A 21,777-nucleotide genomic window follows, 5' to 3' on the forward strand; every position below is an offset into this window, starting at 1 on the left:
TCAGTTATTGCTGTCTAAATATTATCTAAAGCTATGCTATCCAATGCAGGAGCCACTAAACCACATGTGGCTGTGTAAATTTCAATTAATTAAAATTAAAAATTCAGTTCTTCAATCATACTAGCCTTTCTTCAGGGGTTCAGTAGCTACGTGACTAGTGACTATCATATTGGAGAGCACAAATTAACATTTCTATCCAAAAAAAGTGCTATGGGACGGCTCTGAATCTGAAGAAAGTGCATTGTGCTATCTGCTCATGAAATTTTTCAAACTCATTTTTAAAAAGTTGCTTAAAAGTATCACTACATCTCTAGGCTACAGGTTATTATTGATCTCTGTTCATAGGTGTGAAAGAACGGTATCAACTTTCTGGTCCTTATTAAGACAATTTATGAAGTATTTAGAATTCCATATAGGGCCCAAGTAAAACATGAACTCAGATATTTTCACTACTTGAGTATAAAAGAACAAAGTGCAGATTTGACAGGCATGATGAGAGTAATTTAGCAGTCCCAATTAAAACAGATCTCTTCTTCCACTAATATCCATAAACCCTGAAATATGAAAGAATACATAACTGCCATTTAAATCTCACAAGAATGGGACAAAAAGCCCTTTAGATATTGCTCTATTTTCCTTTGGTCTTAGCAAGGGGAAAACAAAACAAAACAAAACGTTACTTAAGTATAAACAAAAAAGAGTAAATTAAAATAAAAACTGTCTTACAAATAAATTGCTATGGGACAAGGACAGAAAAACAAGTTTTGGTTTAATGCATGAGAAAATGCTCTCATTTGTATTGATAGCTGATATATGAGCTGACTAATAACTCTGAATACTTTTAGTAAGATCAAGTTCATGTTGTTATTTTCAAATTTGTCAGAACACAAGGTGAGAGAGATAACAATTGTGTATCACTTCTTCCAAATAACTCTTAGATGCAAGGCAGGAAGTGGGGAACAAAATAGATTGCCTATTTTTTTCTTTTTTCTTCTTAGTAGGTGAAAGTAAAACAACTTGAACATAAAATGCACACAGCTGTATCTAAAAGAAAAATGCAAACACAACTTAACCATACTTTATTTGACTGCATCTTATTTAGACAGCTTGCACATTTCAAATCCCATTAAAACTCTCTCTCCAAAAGGATATGGGACAATAGAAGAAAATTATGCAGCAATATCCAGTCATCAAACAGCAGTCCAATATTTTGAGATACACATGATATTTTATAGATACTCAACTCATATCTGACGTCAATATAATTTATGGTTATATTTTTACAAACCTGAAAGCCCTATAACAATATAGCACTCATTTTAGTGATGTCATGGTGCACTGAAAAGTAACTCTGATGCACTACCAATTTGCTTTTATCTATGCTCCTGGAAAGTGATGAACTTTATGATTTTTAGACACCATAATAAATATACACATCCAATCTTATACATGTCAGCCAATACCATAACACAGGGCAAGGTAAAGTTAAAACATGTGACAAACAAACTTCTTTACATAGATTTGTCAAGCAAATGGGGAGGGTACTTTAGGGAAGAGGCAGAAAATATTAGAACCAATTTTTTAATAGTAATTTTTTTTTTTTTTGCTGGCTTCAGCTTCAAAACTACTGTCTGGTTTATGATCTGTGGAATTCTCTAGTTTCATCCTAATATAAGGGAAATTATAGTCAGCCCACACATTAAAATGGTAGTATACCCGTTAGCTTCTTCAATACTAACATATATAGCTTCATGGTAGCATGTATAAAAATGTTCAGCAGTAGCAACTGCCAAACCAGTGTCAGTGGATAGTACAGTCAGTCTTAAAGAGGCAGCACCCCATTAAAAGAAAGTTGCACCAATTTTGCTCAGTTTTAGCCAAGTGAACTCACTCTATCAATTTTAAGTGGAGCTGTTTTAAGATTATATAAGAAAAATGAAAGCCCAATATCAAAAATTAAGTTAATGTTTGATGCTACTTCACCTGAAATGGAGACTTAATTTTGGTGCTGGGTTACCATGCTAGAGGATAAAATTTTAGTCCACTTAAGTAAACAATTTCTGCACACCCAATTAAAGACATAAGGTAGACACAGATATTCAACAAACACCAGCTAAACAATATGACAACCATTTGACTTTTCAGTCACACAGTTAAGTTTGTGTTTAAAACACCCAGTCAATTCAGCAAAATTTGGTCAATTCTGGGTGAAAAGGTCAGTAGTGATGGTTTCATTGACAATCTGCCAAAAAATTAATGGCTGAGCTAAAAATCTAGCATGTATTTACTTTAGAACTGTCCTCATTAGTGAGTCAAGCAAATGTACATTCATCAACAATCATTACCTATGAACCAGCAAGTCAAATATAAAGTGGTGAGATAAAATTTGATAATGAAAGTACTGAACTATTTTATTAGTTCAATTCCCTCCATATTAAGAATAACAGGATCATCATTATGATTGGTATTCCTCTAAGTGCTAGAGTCCAAATGAAGTCTGACCAAAAACGCACTCAAAATGGTCACCTGGAAAGCTGAGTATTGTGTGGTCTTCATATTTTAAATGTAACCAGTATTCTGCCCATTAAACTTTCAAGGCAATATAAAATGAAAAGAAAAAGTTTTCTTTAAAAATAAGGAACTATAAATGATCCCATCAACAGGAAGATTTTATTTTCACCAAATTTATGTATCTTTATTTAAAAAATACTTGTCATCATGTTCACTTTCAAGACACTACACTGAGCAAGGAGCAGCTTTCCCTTAAAAAAAAAAACGTAACAAAAAGGCAACAAACTTTCCTGAAAGGGGGCTTTTACCAACTGTTAATGGAGGTAGGGTTTTTAAAAATACAGTAATTATAGCCATAAAATAAAATTCAAACCAAATCCTAGAGCAGAAGTAAAGCATATCCAAATTAATGAAAAAACAATACATTCCTACAAAACATTTTTCACAGAGAATGAATCTTTTCTTTAATGGGTACCTAGGTTTTCCAGTCAAATAAATTATCCATCACAGGTTTCCTGACTCCATTGAAAGCAATCAACTTTAAAATTAATTACATTGCACAGATTGGCCAAAACACAATGTAACTAATGAACATGGTGATGGCTATTAAGAAAACCTATAGAACTCATTCCAAGAATTTTCCATTTCTCCCTTTAGTTCTTCTGGGAACTAATAAAGCAAAGCTCCTCCAAGAATTTGCACAAGTAAGTGAAAAGAAAATAAAATCAGTTTAAAACAGATACAGTGCACCTTGGAATTTATTTTCAAGACCAAGAACCAAAAGCGAAGCATTTTAAGAAATGGAAGCAATGTGAATCCAAACCAAGTGGGAAAAAAGTTCCAACTACTTTGTAAAAGCTGTTCCTCACAGCTTAGTAACAATTTTGATTAAATAAAATCATACCAATTTACATTAATTTTTCTACTCTTTTCCAAAAATTCCCTCACTCTCAAAAAAAAGTGCATCTAAAACCCAGCAATTCCCGGCTTCATCAACTTTTCTCATCCCTTTTGAGTCATTTCTCAAAGATTTTCCAAGTAGATTCAACTTCTTACTGTAAGAAAAGAAGGGACTTCTACAGTAAACCACTCTGTCACTCACCTGGAAAAAGTATCCAAATTATAAAAATCTGAAATAATTTATTACCAAATTTAGAATTTAAATAAAAACAAAAGTTTGCTTGCAAAGGCCTTAAAGAAAAGGAAAAGGTAGCATGCATTCAAAAACTATAGAGATGAAGACAAATATACTTATCTACACAGGCACTGGCAGACGCAATTTAATTGTTATCTTTACTCATTGTTAAGACACACCCAACCCTACATAACATTTTTTTTCATTCACTAATCACTGAGGTACCAATATTCAAGAATGGAAATTTAATATTGAAAAAATAAAACCTAAAATTGAAGCTTTTCCCCCACCCCCTCAGAAAACTATGGCAGGTTTCGTGTGAAATGTTAGTATACTCAGAGATTTTTACAATCTACATTGGCTTTTTTAAGGAACAAAAATCATGTTCCACTTCCTGGTTCTGTGATAAAATTATCACTGTGTAAATAACAATGTCAGCAGACTTTGCAAATGAACAAACAAGTCTTGGCTATCAACTGGCACATCTTGTTGGTACCAAAAGAACTCTTTAAGTTTAAAACAATCTCTTTTAATTCAGAACAAATGCGCCATGCCAAAGTGCAACAAATATTGTGCGACACTCAAATGAGACACTGACAGATAAGAGCTGCATGGAAATCACTAAATCCACCTGCAAAGCAATTCTGTACAAATTGCATTGCATGCAAAGGTCGATTCTGCATCGTTGGAAAGTTGTTCCTTGATGTCAGTTTCTCAACGCAGCCACAATTTAAGTCGCAGTGCATCAACTCCATTTAAATAGTATCTGAACAGCCTCTTATCTCGAACAAAACCAAGATTTTCATAAAGTTTCAAAGCAGACTTATTCGTTATTTCTGTTTCCAAAACAACCTTCAAAAAAAGAGAGAAAACTAAGTTATAATTTTATAATATTTGAAACTAATTTATAATTTCATAATTTGACAAATCACTTATAAACAATAAGATCAAATATTTAAGAAAAAGAAACTACATTTAATTGTCTTAAAGTTGATGGTGAAAACAGTAAATATTAATGACGTACAGGAAGAACCCAGAAAAACAGTCATCAGAATTATAAAAGTCGACGGGGCGAGAGAGAGTCATGGACATATACACACTAACAAACGTAGTAAGGTAGATAGCTAGAGGGAAGCAGCCGCATGGCACGGGGATATTGGCTCGGTGCTCTGTGACAGCCTGGAGGGGTGGGATAGGGAGGGTGGGAGGGAGGGAGACGCAAGAGGGAAGAGATATGGGAACATATGTATATGTATAACTGATTCACTTTGTTATAAAGCAGAAACTAACACACCATTGTAAAGTAATTATACCCCAATAAAGATGTTAATAAAAAAAAAAAAAAAAAAAGATTATTAGTTTACCTGAAAAAAAAAAAAAAAAAAAGAATTATAAAAGTCAAGGGTGGGGTGGGAACACTGGGGACATTTTCTTTTCTATTGATTTTTGTGAAATGTTTGGAATTTTTGGCAATGAGAATATATGTTTTATACTAAAACAAAGATGAATTCGTTTCCTGTATAGTGTGACAAAAAAATGAAGAAAAAAATCAACAATCAAAGATTTAAGAAAATAAACCAGTACTTGAAACTATTCAGATTGACCTCCAACTCCTATATTTTCATTAATATGTCATCCTTTATCCTGGCGACAACTACCATATTTGTCTACAGTCAAGACCAGAGTCTGAAAACTATCGTCCTTAGACCAAATATGCCCACTGCCTGTTTTTGTAAATAAAGTTTTATTGAGACACAGCCATGTCCATTGGTCTGCATGATGTTTATTGCTGCTTTCTCAATACAAAAGCAGACCTGAGCAGTCGCACCAGAGACCTGTGGGCTGCAAAGCCTAAAATATTTACTATCAGGCTCTTTGTAGAGAAAGTTTACCAAACCTAGATCAAAGGTACCAAAACTTTAGTGTACCTGGAGGGCTTATTAAAATAGATTGCTGCACCTCCCCTCCAGAGTTTCTGAGTAGGTTGGGGGTGGTGCCCAAGAAGCTGCGTTTTTTAAAAATTGCCAGGTGATGTGGATCGCTGCTGGTAAGGGGACGACATTCTGAGAACTACATTCTGAGAATGTCTAGACACTATGGATATCAACACTTAACAGAGGTATTAACTTCTATCTGGGTCTTTTAAAATATTACTGAACTAGTGGCCCTGACAATGAAGAACTGATACTTTTGACTATTATGTGATGTTCTTCTACTTTACTTCTACCTTCCCCTACCAAAATATCCTCTATCCCATCCTCCCAACTTTTACATACATAGCTCTATTTGCCTTTCTATTGATTCTCTACCTACCTCACTGAGAATCAACACAGTGAGTCACAGTTACTGTCGGGATGTTATAACCCCGAGGTGTTTGGAGTGGGAAAAAAGGGCAAAGTATAATTAAACAGAGGCCCAAGTAAAGCCTACGAGTCTCTTCCTGTTCTATCGCAAGCTATAAAAAAAAAAAATCTGACAAGAATTCAAGCAACAGATATAAATAATAGAGAAAAGACTGTACTTCAACTCATCGGATCCAAAAAACTCATGATCAACTCCTCTACAATTCCGCACATCAGTAACAAGATCTCCATCCCATCAATGCCTCAAACCTAAAACCTAAGAGTCATCTCTGTACCTCCTTCCTCTCCACCCCGCTACATACATCCAGGCATTGAGTATTTCAATTTTCTCTCTTAAATCTCTCTTAAACTGATCCTCTTCTTTCTATCCCCATTGACAACATTCTAGTCTAAGCTGCCATCAACTTTTATTATAAATACAAGAACCTCCTAACCCAAAGGTCTCCCACTCTAGGTACAGTGATGCTCGTTAATTCCCTGCTTACAATCATTTATTGACTCTCTTTTGTCCTCAAGAAAACGTCCACAATCTAACAGTAATCTAAAGAGACCTAAAAGGTCCGTCAAGATATGGCCTCTACCTACCTTGCTAATTGTGTTTTAGGTCTCCCCCCGTTACTCGCCACGATCAACACTAAACTTTAAGTTTCTGGAACCCACCATTATCTTTCCTACCTTAGACCTTTCACATAAGCTGTTTTTTCTGTCTGGAAGAACACTCTTCCCATCCTCCTCTTCTTGCTTTTGGCCTTAGCATGTCACTTCCAGACTGGGTAGAGTATCTCTTTCCCTTCATACTACCCCACAGCACTTGGCACTGCTCCTTGTTCAACTGCACTTTCATTCAATGTTTGATGAGTATGACATCTTTCCCAGCTGGTGAGCCCAACAAGGACAGGGATCATGGGTACCTTGTTCACAGCCATTTCCTCTGCACGTAACACACTGCTTGACACATAGAAGGCTCTTAAACATTTGTTAATTATATATGCCCTTAGTACCTTTCATTATATTACATACATTACATAAATAGGAAACAAATGAAAGTACTGCCACGCTTTTAAATGACCAGAGTACTCAAACAGAAAGTATCATCTTACAGCAATTACCTATGCAAACAACTCATGAGAGCAAATCACACACTAATCCAAACTTTAAAAAGATCTAAAACCAAGTCATTAATAGTTCAAGATCAAGGGAAAATGTTCCTATAAAAGTTATACAGCAAGCAAACTGGTTCAAGATGAAAATAAAAAGTCAACAATTTCTCTCTGCTCTTAAAAAAATGGAATTTAATGTTCAGTAATGTATGCCATCCTCCAGTTTGGAACACCCCAGTCTGGTCAATGCAATTTACCAGTTTGGAACTATTCTCTTGAGTAATTCCTAGAATTCTGTTTTATGCCAGCACCTAATTACAGCTAAAATGTTAAATCAAAACAATATGAGAAGCAATAAAGCTGCAACAACTCAAAACTTAGAACTGATTTCACAGAAATAAAAAGGAGAGCGACAGTGTAAAAAAAATAATACTCTTTGAAGGCTTACTAAGTGCTACGTAAAGCATTTCACATGCATTATCTCATATTACATGCATATGTCATAATGTTATTTTCACAAGAACCCTATGAAACAGATATATCTCTAACTTACAAGTGAATGAAACTCAAGGCCACCAGTAGAACAAGAATAAACCAGACTCCAAATGTGAACTAGAGCTTAATAGTATCCACTCTTCTGTACCTGTGATTGCACCCCAAAGTAAAACAAAGCAGTGAATGGGAGATCTAACATAATGAAGGGGATCCAGGTCCATATTCATTAATATCCAGCAATCTAAACTATTCAAAACACAGCTGAGGCTAACTATAGCTACATAAATATACACTTGACGTGTAAGTTAAGAGTTGAATTCAGGTTTGTTGGCATCCTAACGGATTAATAAAATAAAGCCCAATTTACAGAAAAACATTACACAAAGTGCTAACACCTTGGTTAAAATGAAAAGATTCTCTCAGCACACTCACATTCTCTAATCAAAGAGATCATGTATTATTTGACACAACAGAAAACGCCACAAAAGAAGTAACTACTTTTTAACACTTAATTACGAAATTCTTATAAACATACTAAAAGAGGATCTGGGTTTATACTGGAAACTCTCTATAAAATTATTCTTTTAGTTCACATCATGGGAATATTATATAGGAAGCCAAAGCATAATAAGGTTATTTTAATCCTAAAGAAACTTGGCTAAGTTGAATTCTACTTAACAGAAAATAAGGGTTACAGTGAAGTTCTACGGATTCTCTCAGGAACAAACCATTGTCAGGATGAGCCAAACCATTACAGTTTAGAAAACCTTTTTTAATATTACAGGCTAGGAGCTCCTGGAGGGACGGCAAGCACTATTTTATTGTCTAGCACCTCACAGGCCTTACACCGACAATCTGACTGAACAATTTTACTGCTCTTCATAACATCCCTTTAAGATCAGAACCACCATTACATTGCACAAAGAGACAGATTTAAGAAGTTAAATGACTTTCCTATAATCACACAACTATATCGACAGAAGATGGATCTAGAACCCAGGCTTATCATATCCAGATCTTTAACTAGGCCAAACTACTCAACCAAAAATCCTTACAGTTTAAATAATTCCATTTTACTCTGTTCCTTACCTAGCTGCCCTGTCTCACAGCCAAACTATATGTTTCCAATGAAACTAAAAATGTTAAACATATCATTATTAAACACAAAAAGCTTAAAAGTCATCTTGTACATTACTATAAAATGTATGTTATTTTGTTAACATGTAACAGGTTTATTATTGGTTATTTAAATAAATTTCCCACTGTTGGTGGGAATGTAAATTGCTACAGACATTATGGAAAACAGTGTGACGGTTCCTTAAAATTAAAAATAGAACTATCATATGATCCAGCAATCACACTTCTGGGTATACAACCAAAGAAAGTAAAATCAGGACCTCAAAGAGGTCCCCATGTTCATTACAGCATTATCACAGTAGCCAAGATAAGGAAACAACCTAAATGTTCATCAACAAATGGATGGATAAAGTGGTGCGTGCTGCCAGTGTGACAACACGGGTGAACCTGGAGGGCATTACCCTAAGTGAAATGCATCAAACATAGAAAAACAAATACTGCGTGATCTCACTTATATACAGAAACTAAAACAGTCAAACTTAATAGAAGCCGAGTGTAGAATGGTGGCTCCAAGGGGCTGGAGATAGACGAAAATAGGAAGATGCTGGTCAACTAAAAATGTTTTAAGGTCACATACTGCACACTTAACCTCCATTAAGAAATTCTGATTCCAGTATATTTTCATCATTTATGAGTTAGTTCTGAGTATTAATATCGTAGTAACCATACCATAAATCTAAAAAAAATTTTGAAATTTAAATTTCCAGAGGTGAACATTTCAGGGACATCTACAGCTTAAAAAGTACTGTTCATCATGCTGCTCCATTCATTCTAATTTATTTCCCAAAAAAGTACATAAAAGTAAATGGCCACCATGTGGGTTCATTATTTTAGGTACACAAGAAAACTCATTCATGTTATTTGTATATATTTTTCTTACTGTCTCCCCTAATGTAAAACCCAAGCTCAAGAAGCTTCTCCTAGTAGCCACTAAATGTTTGGCAGCTTGACCACATAGAGGAGTAACCAAATTCAAGCTAGTTTAGCAATACAGGTAATGCATTTCTTACTCATGAAGTAATGAATCCACCTGTTTCTTTTTCTGATGCTATAACTTTTTAGTCAGATCCAAATATACACAAAATGGAAAAGATCTTTAGCTACGCTGTTTAAACATGTCTAATTCTGATATAAAAAGTTAGGAAAGTCATAGTAAAGGCAAAATGAAAAGATCTATTAGACCAGAAGAATAATACCATTGTTACTTGGGCAAAAGCAAGATCTACATTTCAACTCTGTGAAATGTACAGATCTACATTTCAACTAACCTCAGTTTAATTCACTCTGAATTTATCTTAAAATGACAAGTGGCAACCAAAAGCAATATAAACATGACTCAAGGTCATAAATAAATTCTGCAAACAGAACAGAAAGTAAAAATTGGATGTGTACAGTAAAGCTTCATAGAGATTTCCAAATGTATCTCTCTTAATAGGCTCATAGATTCAAAAATCTCTCTAAGATTGAAAAAACAGCAGCACGACCTAAGCAGTAGAAGATGTAATTTAAAACCCTTCACAAATGTCTTTCTGATAATTTGTCAAAATTTCTTAACACTTTAAAAGAAAGGAAGATTGACCTAACTTAATGAAAGTAACATCACATGTCAGTTATTTTATAATTTGGTCATTGTATTCTTGGAGAATTATAATTTCAAAGTTTTCCTCAGAACCATGAATTATATACAAAACTATTTTTATATATAATTGCTTTATCAAAGGGTACTTTAATAACTTGGTTAACCCTGCAGATATATATTTTTTTCAGATTTTTTTTTATGTACACACACACAAAAAAAGACGATTGCTGTTCTTAGAAGCTTAGAGAGAAAGACAAGTTAAAAACTAATTAGACTGGGAGATGGGGATTGACATATATACACTAATATGTATAAAATAGATAACTAATAACCTGCTGTATAAAAAAATAAAACTAAAAAAAGAAAAGAACTAAAAAACAATTTTTTTAATGAAAAAATAGACAAATCGAAATTCAAAAGTCCACCCCCCCAAAAAAAAGAGGCATAGGTAAGATACTGTAAACACAAAACTGATCATTCAACCAATATTTATGAACCATGTACTCTATCACAAATGCTGTACTAAGTACTAAGAATACAGCAGTAAACAAGAAAAGGTATCTCTGCTCTCAGTGGCTAAGGCACAGTCTCTGAACAAGTAAATTTAAGAATTTAAGCATAGTAAGTATTACAGAAAGGGAGGTAAAGAAAACCACAGAAGGTGGTTTTCAAGGAAAACTTAAAAGGAGTTGTTGATATCTGAATTGGGTCTTAAAGACTGAGAAGCATTTTAATAAGCAGAGGAAGACCAAGAAGCTACTGGGTCTAGCAAATACAAAGTAGTTACACTGGAGTGGAGGGGAAAGAAACCAAACCAAACAGGATGAGATGGTAATATAAGGAAGTAGAACCAACAAACACACTACCATCAAAAATTAGAAGGGTAAAGAGGACAGAAGAGTTTGTTGCTTATATGGTTTAAAACTCAATGAAAGGGAAAGGGAAAGCCTAATAAAGAGTAAGCAAGAGTTCTGTCCCTTTCTACAGCAAATCCTTTATCTGAACAATATGGGGCACAGATAACCAATTTTTTTAAACCATGGAAGACTTCCCTAATCCAGAGGCAGAGCTATTCAAACTGCACAAACCATCCACTTAAAACCATACAACAGAAATAAGTTCATGGAACTATACCCATTTCAGTCTAAGATTGAGTAAAACTCATTGCTTGAAAAGTAAGAAAAATGAATCAGAATTTTAAGCCCACAATGAATAGTTCTACCATAAAATGTATCACTAATTTAGGCCTTAACCTTAAGACTATAACAATATAACCAAAATCTCATCATTCCTCAGAACTTTCAAAGAAAAACCAACACTATTTAAACATTTGATCAGTTAAGGTAAAGCATACTACCTGTCTCATAGGCAGTAACTAGGATAACTCAGAAAAGGCTTTCATAAGGGACATAATACTCCCTCCTTATAACATCCCTGTTCACTGGGAACCACACTACTCAGTAGAGGATCAAAACATGGTCTTATCATCCCAAAGATTTCTCCGAACTGTTAAGCAGCTTTTGTGAAGCCTGACTTCTATGCTTGATGAGCTGTCTAAGCCAATATAGCCATGGTCCATATTGGACTTACACTGATGAAAAAATTTATATTCAATTTTATACTCAAATTTTAGTTACCAATGATGTAGATAATCAGGGTATCTTTTACTTTTTTTTTTTTACAGATCATCACTGTACCTTTTACATTTTGAAATTAAGAGCTGTGAATATGAGATCCTTTGCCATGTGTGAATTTTCTTATTCGGGGTAAAAAAATTAAATATCCGTAAATCCCAGGATGTCTTCCCCGTGCTGCCCAATATGTCTGTAGGCCTTCTCATACAACCACGGTTTAGTGTGATCTGTCAAACTACGAACTATGAATGTGGACAAGGAGCGTGAGAATACTCTGCTGTACATCTGTACTGACATGGAATCCTGTTCATGAGTTACTGTTAAGTGGAAAAAGCAGTTATAGCAAAATAACTGTGATTTCATTTGTAAAAAAAATATGTGTAAACATCTGCATTCACATGTGCTTAGAAAATGGGAGGATGCAAACTGCAAGATTAATAGCAGCTATTAGTGGAAAGAAAGATGAAGAGTTGAAAAGCGTGAAGATGGTAAAAGAAAGGACTTTGCACCCCAAATACACACAAATAATGATGGTTAGTGACTGTGAATAAATTCTGTACCAAAAAAACCCCACTTAAAAAAAAAAAAAGTAACCAAAACAAGTTACTTATTGCAGTCTGAGAAAAAAATTACCTAATTTCAAGTATTTTGAGAACTCTCTAAGGCACATTTGCCCTCCAATAATAAAGACAAGTGTTAGCAGTAATGCTCATAAAATTACTAGCACAACTCTGGTCCTTCTTAGTCACCACTGTTATATTAAAGATATCTGTACTTCCCTAGTTTATACTTATCCCCTTCCACATTACATAATAGTAAATCTTAACATTCCCAACCATCACTATTATTTATTGAGCACCTACCGTATGTAAAGCACAGTGCTGCAGGATACAAAGATACTACCTGCCTTCAGGCCTTACAAACAATCTGAAGAGAGAAGACGCTTTTATGCTAATTTATAGATAGATCTACATTTAAAAAGTGGTTGTCTTTCCCTCCCTCCAGCCTTATTATTTAATGCTGAGATTTTTTTCAAATGTGAAATGTTCTTCATATGGGCTGACAGTTGGCCCACAGGAAAAAAAAAAAAAAAAGTATTATTTAGAGAGAAACCAAGGCCAATACACAAGTAAATTACAATAAGGTTTATAATAAGAGCTACCTTAAATGATTTAACTGATAACAAATCAGAGTTCTGAATACCATTTACTAAAAATATCTAAAATTTTACCTTTACATTCTGACACAAATTTTAGCTCCCATTATCATCTTAAAATTTGTTCTAGGTCAAAGTTCATATGTTTTTCAACGGAATGTAATTTTCAGCACGTTACATTTGTATAATAATAGCTTGCAATGAAATCTGCAGTACAATTTATTATGGGCTATTTATAAAAATACCCAGTAGAATACAGCCCAGGATAAAAGGTCTTAAACATTTAGGAAGACTTACCTCATCACAGTCTCCTTCAACCATAGCATATATAGCTTTCTTAACCAAGTTAGTACCTAGAATACAGAGCTGAGTATTAATGAAGTAAAAAATGTAATTAGTTTCTTAAAGATACCTAAATTATAATACTCATAAGAAGCAAAGAAATGTCAAATGCTGGGTTCTACCCTGAATGAGATACACAGATTATCTCAAATAAGTGGGGAAAAAAATTTAGACTTAAAACTGAGAGCCCAATAGGACCTGTGCATAGCAATACAAGTTTCCTCTTGAAAGACCTATCTCCTGATATATATCCTTTTCTCAGGTGTAAATGCTGTTTAATTCCAAGAAAAAAGGTAAGATATGGCCAGAGCAACCCAGGAACTTCTTCAGCTGGTAAGAACTCACTCCATGACCTTTGAGCCAATCTTGCCAAAGATCACACCAGAATTGCTGTGACCCAGAGTGGGCCCAAGACACTGTGTTAGTTTCCACAAACCTTATAGTAAGCCTGGGCACACCAAATGACGTCAGTGGTGTGTCTGTATCCTAGTTTAGGGTCAGATATACTTAGCACATTAAAGGGAAAACAAATGCTAAATCTGATCTTAAGAGAAGAAATCCAAATTTTCTCTCTCAATTTTCAAACCATGAATACAAGCAAGCACACGTTACATGGGCCATACAAAATATGTCTGAGGGCCAGGATGCAATCTTCAAGGCACTGGTTTCTGCCCTCTGAAGTAGCCAGGCAATTTGCCTATCATTTTCCATGAGTCCTTACCAGCTCTTTTTAATACATCAAAGACTCAAACTTGGCTTGTATAACAAGCCCAATTCATTAAACATCTTAGTGGCAAACTAACACTATAAGAAAAGTTGGCTGAACCTAATGTACTAAGTAAACCTATTCATAATGACTTCTCATGATGTCTCAGATTGTGTGAAGCAGTCTTAAACTGGACACTCATAGTTTAAAAAGAAAAAACTACAAGTGACAAAACTGCTAGTAATTAAATACTGGTACAGGCATCAAACTCTTTTTTCATGAATACTTACTTAGCTTCAGTACCTCTCAGAATGTGCCATGCTCAGACAAGTGCTTATCTACCTGATCCTCCATCTTGAACAAAGAGTCAGTAGGTCTTAGACACTATGACAGCTGTTCTTAACAGGCTTACATCACAGCCACCTTCAGCCCTACTTCTAACAGGACAAATAAGATTCTCAAGGGGAGGGGCTTAAGCATTTGTTTTTAAACCACCCAGATGATTCTAATGACCATTATAAACCATGAGTATAAGATTAACTGCAAAGGCCAGGAAAGGTAGCCCAGGAAAGAGATGAGTTTGGGAATAGTAGTAAGAAACAATTCTCCTTTTTCCTGGTCCTTCCCGAATTGCTAATATAATGTTTGATGACTAGTACTAAATAATGGTAACAATTTCTCCATAATTTTGCCTTGATTGAGGACCACTTAACCCAAGTACACACAGCTGCTTGAGTGCTGTGATCAAGCACCCTAATAATGCTATTAAAAACTGCAGAACTTAGTATAATGCAAAGCAGTTTGGATATGATCAAAAAAATGTCTGGAGATGAAAACTGATCACCTTCTAATTGTTAGAAAGATAATCTCTCAAATAATTAAACAGTAATAAAGGAAACAATTCATTTTTAAAACATTTTGAAAATATTTTGAAATAAAAGCAATCAATTTTCTTCCCTCAGCTTCATGCTCATTTCTACATACTATTTACATTTAAGTCTTCTGCTTCAAAAAAAAAAATGAAAATAACTTAGGCATTTTTTTGTGACATAATATTTTTCTTACCAATGCCATTTCTCCTGTATTTGGAATCCACGGCTAACATGGCTATATAACCTCTGCGGAACATCTTTTTGTGCATATCCAACTTGCAAACGATGGCACCTACACACTCCTCCCCTACCATGGCCTTAAAAATAAACAAACAGTTACAAAGAATACATTGCCATCAGGTATTGCATAATTACCCACAGAAACAGCAGCCAACCATTGGTCAGTATTTCTGAGGGAGGAAGAAATAATGAGAATTCTAGCAAGAGAGCAGTCACAGAAGTGTCAGAAATCTAAATCCCAGAACTCCTTCAAATGTTCTAGTTTTAAAATCTTACAACATTCTTTAGGACATGAATTTCTTAGGCTCATTATTAAAGCCTAGGGGGAAAAAAAAAGCAAATTTCCACATGGTAAACATTCAAGTACTTTATGAGGTGCTTACAATTAGTTGCAATAAAGAGCTACATGTTTAAGATCTAGGAAAGGGGAAACATGTGAAAATAATTTTTTAAGAAAGTCTTTTCATTAGATATCACAAAATATTGTGAAACTTATCAACAGAGTACTATAAATTTATATTTAATTATAATAAAGTTTTAGTGAAAGACAGATATAAGACATAATATTTACACCTGAATAATAGTTAGATTTTGATCAGGGAAAAAAAATCTAAAAGAAAAAGGATTATTTTTAAGGTATTCCTTAGATCCTACCCAAGGGGTTTTTGTTATTGAAGGACTACAAAAACTAGATATACGATGGTCTCATTTTTAGGGCTCTACTGACAGTGTGAGTCATTGCCATAAAGCTCACAGAATATCTAGATCTCAAAATCAAAGCTTCATATTAAAGCAAAAGCTGTAATTTTTACAGAGCTTTCTATTTTAATAAAAATGTACAGCCTTCCACACAAAGATTACTTATTAAATAAAAGCTAATCAGCCTCCATTTTCATTAAAATTTCCAGTATCACCATTGAAAATATGTTTTTCAAAAATTCCATCACCAACAAAAAGTTCTAGTAAATATTGTACTCTGGTAAATATAAAGGGCAATAGTTCCAATTGTTTAATAATGTGTCAGACAGAAATACTTGTTTGCTGTAAAGAGCCCTCATAAAAAAAATATGAAAGCTTCAAATCATCTCTTAATAAAATTAACTTTTCAGAAACTATTTCAACAACAAAAACCAGGAATGGGTTAAAAAAAAATCAATAAGCAAAGCCCAATTTACACTTAATACCTCTCTTATCTTGAATCTGTTATGACTTTTTTTAGTTCATCATTCTGTAAATTGATTAAAAAGCTTTTTTCAACTGTGGAGAAATCTTTAGGCAAGATAATTCTAATCCATTTCACGCAAGCCTAAACTAGGTCAGGAGGGATATTAATTTTATTTACTTATTTTAATTGAAGTATAGTTGATTTACTTTGAAGGGATATTAAATTCAACAATCCACACTAATTCATTTCTGTTTTATCAACACATTCCAAAATTATTTGGGGTCAATAAACCTCTAAAATTGTTATTTCCATTTTCATTCATGATAAATCAATCTGGTTCTTTCAAAATTCTTTTGAAAAGTATAATTTCTTTCTGTATTAAGTCCTGAAACATATACAAAAGTTGCCTGGTTGAACAGCATTTTCTGATTTGAACATAACTTATTTCAAATAGATGTGTGTGGTTGTGTGTGTGTGTGCATATATCAGAGATGAGAGGTACATTAAAAAATTTTTGACCTGACCTCATAAGCTAGGAGAAATGGAAATCTATACCAATCTATGATACAAAATTATAGGACAGCTACATTTCACAGTTAATAAACCATCCAAAAGGGGAAAAAATTAAAACCACTAGACACACTATAACTGGACAATACTTTCAAACTGGATAGGCATTTCAAACAAATCTTCTTTGTCCTCGGACAAGAAAGTAATAAGCAAACAAAGTATTATATTAGTTCACTTAGACTAGATTGAGTTCTTACTAATCAAGAATCTATAGGAACAAAAATCAAGTTGTACACATCATTTAAAAATAAAAGCCCAATATATGATTCACTGTTATTAGTAAGATGTTTAGTGAGGAAGGCCAATTCTGTATTTTTTCTGTAAATTGCTGATGAATATACACTTACAAGAATCACTGAACTGCATGTTAAGTTTTTACAAATAAAAGCTTCTGCACATAAATTTGGAACTCATGCTATTAAAATGTGTTCTTTTTTTCAAGGATGGGAACTGAAAAATTCCAGGCAAGATTAAAATTTAACTCTACAAGGCCAAATGCTTGTCAATCTATAAAACTTGAAAAATACAAGCTGTGTGAAATACAGATTCCCAAATTCCAGAATATCACAAATAGGAAAACAGAGGAATCTGGAAATTTAAATTTAGAACAAATAACAGAAGTACTATAGTATATCACTGGTAATAAGTTTAAGAAGTTCAAAAAGGCACCAACAACTGAAAATACCATGAACTCAAAAGAGACAAATTATTTAAGTACAGAGTAAATGACAGTGCCTCCCATTTGTACAGTACCATACTTTCACATCTGTTACAATTATTAGGAAGAATCATTAGAAACTGTCACTTTTGTTAGTCAAATATGGTCAAGTATTGGCGATTTTCTAAGGTCCAACCACATATATTCCATTTGATCCACTGCAGGTTACTCATGGAAACCAGGAACATTCTGAAGATTTCTAGTCTCTTAGTATTGTTGTCTGCAAGGACAACTATTACTTGGTGAAGCATAACTTGGTGACACAAGGATCTTGGCTGAATGACTCAAGGGTATGTCATTTTTCAGCTTCTTAGTTGTTTCCATAATGACAGGCCAGGAGACCTGGGCTCTAGCTTTACATCTCTGGACCCTAAATATCTGGAGATGCGAACATTTTAAGTCACTCTGGTCTTTAATTTTTTTTCATTAAAAAAAAAAATTAAGCTGAACTAGATTATCTCTAGGATCCTTTATAGTTCTAAAATAATATGAATTGAAATAAACATACACTTATATTTGTTTTAAGTTAGTTCTCATGAGAAATTCAAATTTTTTAAACGCCAATATAAAGGCCCCAGTTCCAAATGGCCTCTGATTGTTTAACTATTGTTTTATGTTCAATACGTCTAGATCCATACTTGCATTAGTAAACCTTACAGGTCAACCACTTGCATATTATCACAATTTCTAGATATTGAGAGTTTAATGTTAAACAAACTGGCTATTAAGGGTTAAAGTTCAAATTAGCTGTTGAATTGGGAGGAGTCTATGTAAAATCAAAGTAAAGTTTACTAATATTCAGTTTATCAGAGTTTAAAATGGCAGACAAGTTGAGAGAGGTCTAGGTAATACCAGAACTCAAAAGCTGACTAATCATCACACATACACAACTATTTTCTCGAATTAACAGAAATACATACACTATTTCTATTTAAACTGTAACTAAATTGTATGCTTTTATGAATTAACTTACAATTAAATCAATCTACAATCTTCAGCATTTATAATAGCATTTGATATGACATTTATAATAATGCTATGAAAACCATCTTCCCATATTCATTTGACACAGACGTGTCTTAGAACTTCTATTTTGATGCAATGGTTAGAATCCTGTAAGAGCAGTTTTGTAGAATATAAAATAGGTCCCAGTTTAAACAAACATACTAAACTGAAGTTTAGCAAAGTGAACGCAGAAAATAGCACAGCTACCATTATCAACAATACTGAGGTTATATTTTCAGATCACTACCAAGCTATAGAATCAAAAAGACAGATTTCTGAAGTATTGTCAAAGCATCTTACAGGGAATTAGTAAATGCAATTAAGTCAATTCTAAAACAGCAAATAATGGTAGTGGCTTTTCCCTTCACATATCATAAAGCACTCCTTAAAAGCATGTTGTCTTTCTTCAATAAAATTCAATGGAAACAACATGCTTGTGAGTACATGATATAAAGCACATACCTGCCATCAATATTTAAGTGAAAGGTTTCATACAGACTGAAATTGGTCAATATTATTGGGAAACTCTTGGTACTACCAGTACCACGTAAGTCAAAAAAAAAAAAAAATTCAGCTTGTTTGGTTAAGCCAAGTCTTTTTTACTCATATATTAAGCAAAAAATTTCTGTCAACTACATTACACACAAGCCAGCAATAGTACTAGAACTTAAGCATATCTATGACCAGCTTCTTTTAAAAAAAGAAAAAAAAATTAGATTACTTAACAATTTCACAGTTTCCTACACTCCCAAAAAGGGTATTTTGTTCAAGTTTCTGGAGTCTTTCAGCCACCAGAAGTGTTAGTAGCACCTTCTGCAACCGTGCACCAGAAAGCAGGCTGGCTACAACTGCTAACTGCCCTGCTTAAGTAAAAGGAAACAATCTCCATAATTATGGAATACGCTTCTAAGATTTAATTCTCCAGTGTGGCCACAGCAAGTTTACTGACAATCATGTTCACCAAAACATGTTTATGCATACACTCTTCCCTGATTATGGCTGTAATTGAGAGATTAATAAGGCCTGTATCCGAACAGAACCATGTTCAAATTAAATGACTGCAAAGTGCTTTGAGGATGAGGGAGGATAATTAAAGACGGTTAAACATGATTATAAGCTAATGTAAACAGGATACAAGACCCCCAACATGCAACACACAGGCTTATTGCATTTACATCAGTATCAAGTTAACCCGGATCATGAACCCTTACCTCCAAAGCAGTTTCATTAAATAATTAGGAGTGCATACACGCACTTTACATCACGTAACATACTATGAAATGCAGGATACATCCACTGCCACTCCTGCCCTCACACTCCCTGCCCCGCACGGCCTGGATCTCTCTGCTGGGTTCACCCTATTTTCGTTCCACCCACTTACCAAGAAGCACAGCTGTGGCCAGTTGTGGATAAAATATCTATAGGTATAAATGGAGTAGGGTTCAGACAGATCTTTGGTGATCAGTCTCATGATATCGGGCATTTGCAGCTCGGATTCATATCGGACATAACGTATAGTCCGATCCTCCCCAGGCTCAACCTCCCGGCCTGAAGGGCTTCTCAAACTGCAGCCGGCGGTCAGGGATGAAGACAGCAGCCGCACCTGCTCGTCTTCCTCCTCCTCCTGCTCCGGGCCCTCCGCCAGTCCATTGCGGGCCGCCGCGGGATCGCTCGCCGCCGCTGCCTCTGCGGGGCTGGGGAGCGCAGTTCTTGCATTATTGGGGAGGCAAGGAGGGGGGCTCTCGCCCGAGTGTACCCCGGCTCCTTTTGTTGCAGTCGCTCTGGGGACCCCGGCGGGGGTGGCCGTGACCGTGGCCGCCTCGGCCGCGCTCAAAACCTTGCTCTTGAGGGAGGCGGCCGTCCGGAGGTGCCGCAGTTCGGGGTTGATCAATCCGTTGAGCTGCAGCTGCTCCTGCGGCGGCTGGGGGCAGCGGAGGCACGGATGCCCCTTGGCCGCCGCCGTCGCCTCGCCGCCCGCCAGGCTCCCGCCGCCGCCGCCGCCGGCTTCGTGCTCCTCGTCGTCCTCCTCGTCCTCGCTGCAGCAGGCGAGGGCGGCCCCCGCCGGGAAGGGACAGCGGGGCTCGGCCGCCGCCGAGGCCGGAGGTGCTGGTGGTGGGAGGAGGCTGTTAGGCCCAGGCGGTACCTCCGCCATCCTAGAGGAGACACAGACCGAGAGGGGAAGCCATGAGACCCGGCGGACAAGCGCGGAATAGAGGGGGCGGGGGGCGGCCAGGGTTGGGGGGGAAACAAAGGCAGAAACCGTCCCTCAGAGCTGGCGCCCCAATTCCGCGGGCCCCCCCCAACTCTTCAGCGCCGCCCAGCTGCTCAGCCGGCCACCGTCCCCGTCCGCCCGCGCCCATCCGCCAGCCCTGTCACCCGCGGCCCCTCCCCGTCCCCACCGCAGGCTCACCCCGCACAGGTCCCCGCCGCCACTGCCGCCACTCCTCTTCCTCCTCGGCCGCCGCCGCCTCCCGCACCGCCGCGGCTGCCTCCACCGCCGCCAAGCCTCACACTCAGCCGCCGTCGCCGTAAAGCGCCTCGGCTGTTACCCCGGGTAAAGTTTCCTGGGCCTGGCTTTACGACACTTCCCTGCCTGCCGGCTGCCGGGGCCGAGGGAAAGGGGCGTGGAGGGAGGTGACCTGTGGAGGGGCGGGGACGAAGGTGTCTCCTACGGGCCCCGGGGGAGACCGCGTGCTAATGGGTGGGGCTGTAGGGCGGGGAAGTTGCAGAGGGCTTTGGAGTCACCAGCTCCCAACCCACTGTCCTCGGCCTTGGGGCTCAACCGCGGATCTTGCAACGCGAGGCCCGGGAAGGATGGGCGGGACAGGCGCTCCCACGGTGCTGTCGCGAAGCCCGCCCGCTCCGGGCCTGCTGCCCCGGCCTTGGACAAGTCTCCTAAAAATGCTTTTCCTCGGCTGTACAACGTTTAACCTTACCTCTGACCGGGGGCGGGGGGAGGGCTACCCGCGTCCCTTAAAAATGGAGCAAATCTGGAGAGAAAAATCCCTGAAAAGGAGAGGAAGTTAAAAACTTTGAACTGTGAAAAATA

The 21,777-nt window shown here is 36.5% G+C and overlaps 1 protein-coding gene across 2 annotated transcripts; it reads right to left on the minus strand.

Moving 5' to 3' along the window:
* Positions 1 to 1,063: 1,063 nt before the first annotated feature.
* Positions 1,064 to 21,247, minus strand: NAA30 (N-alpha-acetyltransferase 30, NatC catalytic subunit). 2 transcript variants are annotated; one of them, XM_060004493.1, is made up of 5 exons: positions 21,139 to 21,247; positions 20,332 to 20,881; positions 15,224 to 15,347; positions 13,408 to 13,463; positions 1,064 to 4,498 (listed from the first exon to the last, which is right to left on the minus strand). In XM_060004493.1, exons 2-5 carry the CDS (start codon positions 20,878 to 20,880, stop codon positions 4,361 to 4,363), a joined length of 867 nt encoding a protein of 288 aa, XP_059860476.1. In that variant the 5' UTR covers position 20,881; positions 21,139 to 21,247; the 3' UTR covers positions 1,064 to 4,360. The 2 variants fall into 2 exon arrangements, with proteins under 2 accessions (XP_059860476.1, XP_059860475.1); XM_060004492.1 differs by having other exon boundaries at positions 20,110 to 20,881.
* Between the last annotated feature and the right edge of the window lie 530 nt (positions 21,248 to 21,777).

Source organism: Delphinus delphis, chromosome 2 (assembly GCF_949987515.2).
Source record: "Delphinus delphis chromosome 2, mDelDel1.2, whole genome shotgun sequence".
Taxonomy (NCBI): Eukaryota; Metazoa; Chordata; class Mammalia; order Artiodactyla; family Delphinidae; genus Delphinus; species Delphinus delphis.

Excerpts from the sequence above, each read along its gene's own strand:
- NAA30 (XM_060004492.1), bottom strand. The coding sequence starts at position 20,880 with ATGGCGGAGGTACCGCCTGGGCCTAACAGCCTCCTCCCACCACCAGCA. Across the intron at positions 15,348-20,109 it reads GGCCACAGCTGTGCTTCTTG|GCCATGGTAGGGGAGGAGTG; the intron begins GTAAGTGGGTGG and ends TTTATTTTTAAG. Across the intron at positions 13,464-15,223 it reads ATACAGGAGAAATGGCATTG|GTACTAACTTGGTTAAGAAA; the intron begins GTAAGAAAAATA and ends TCTGTATTCTAG.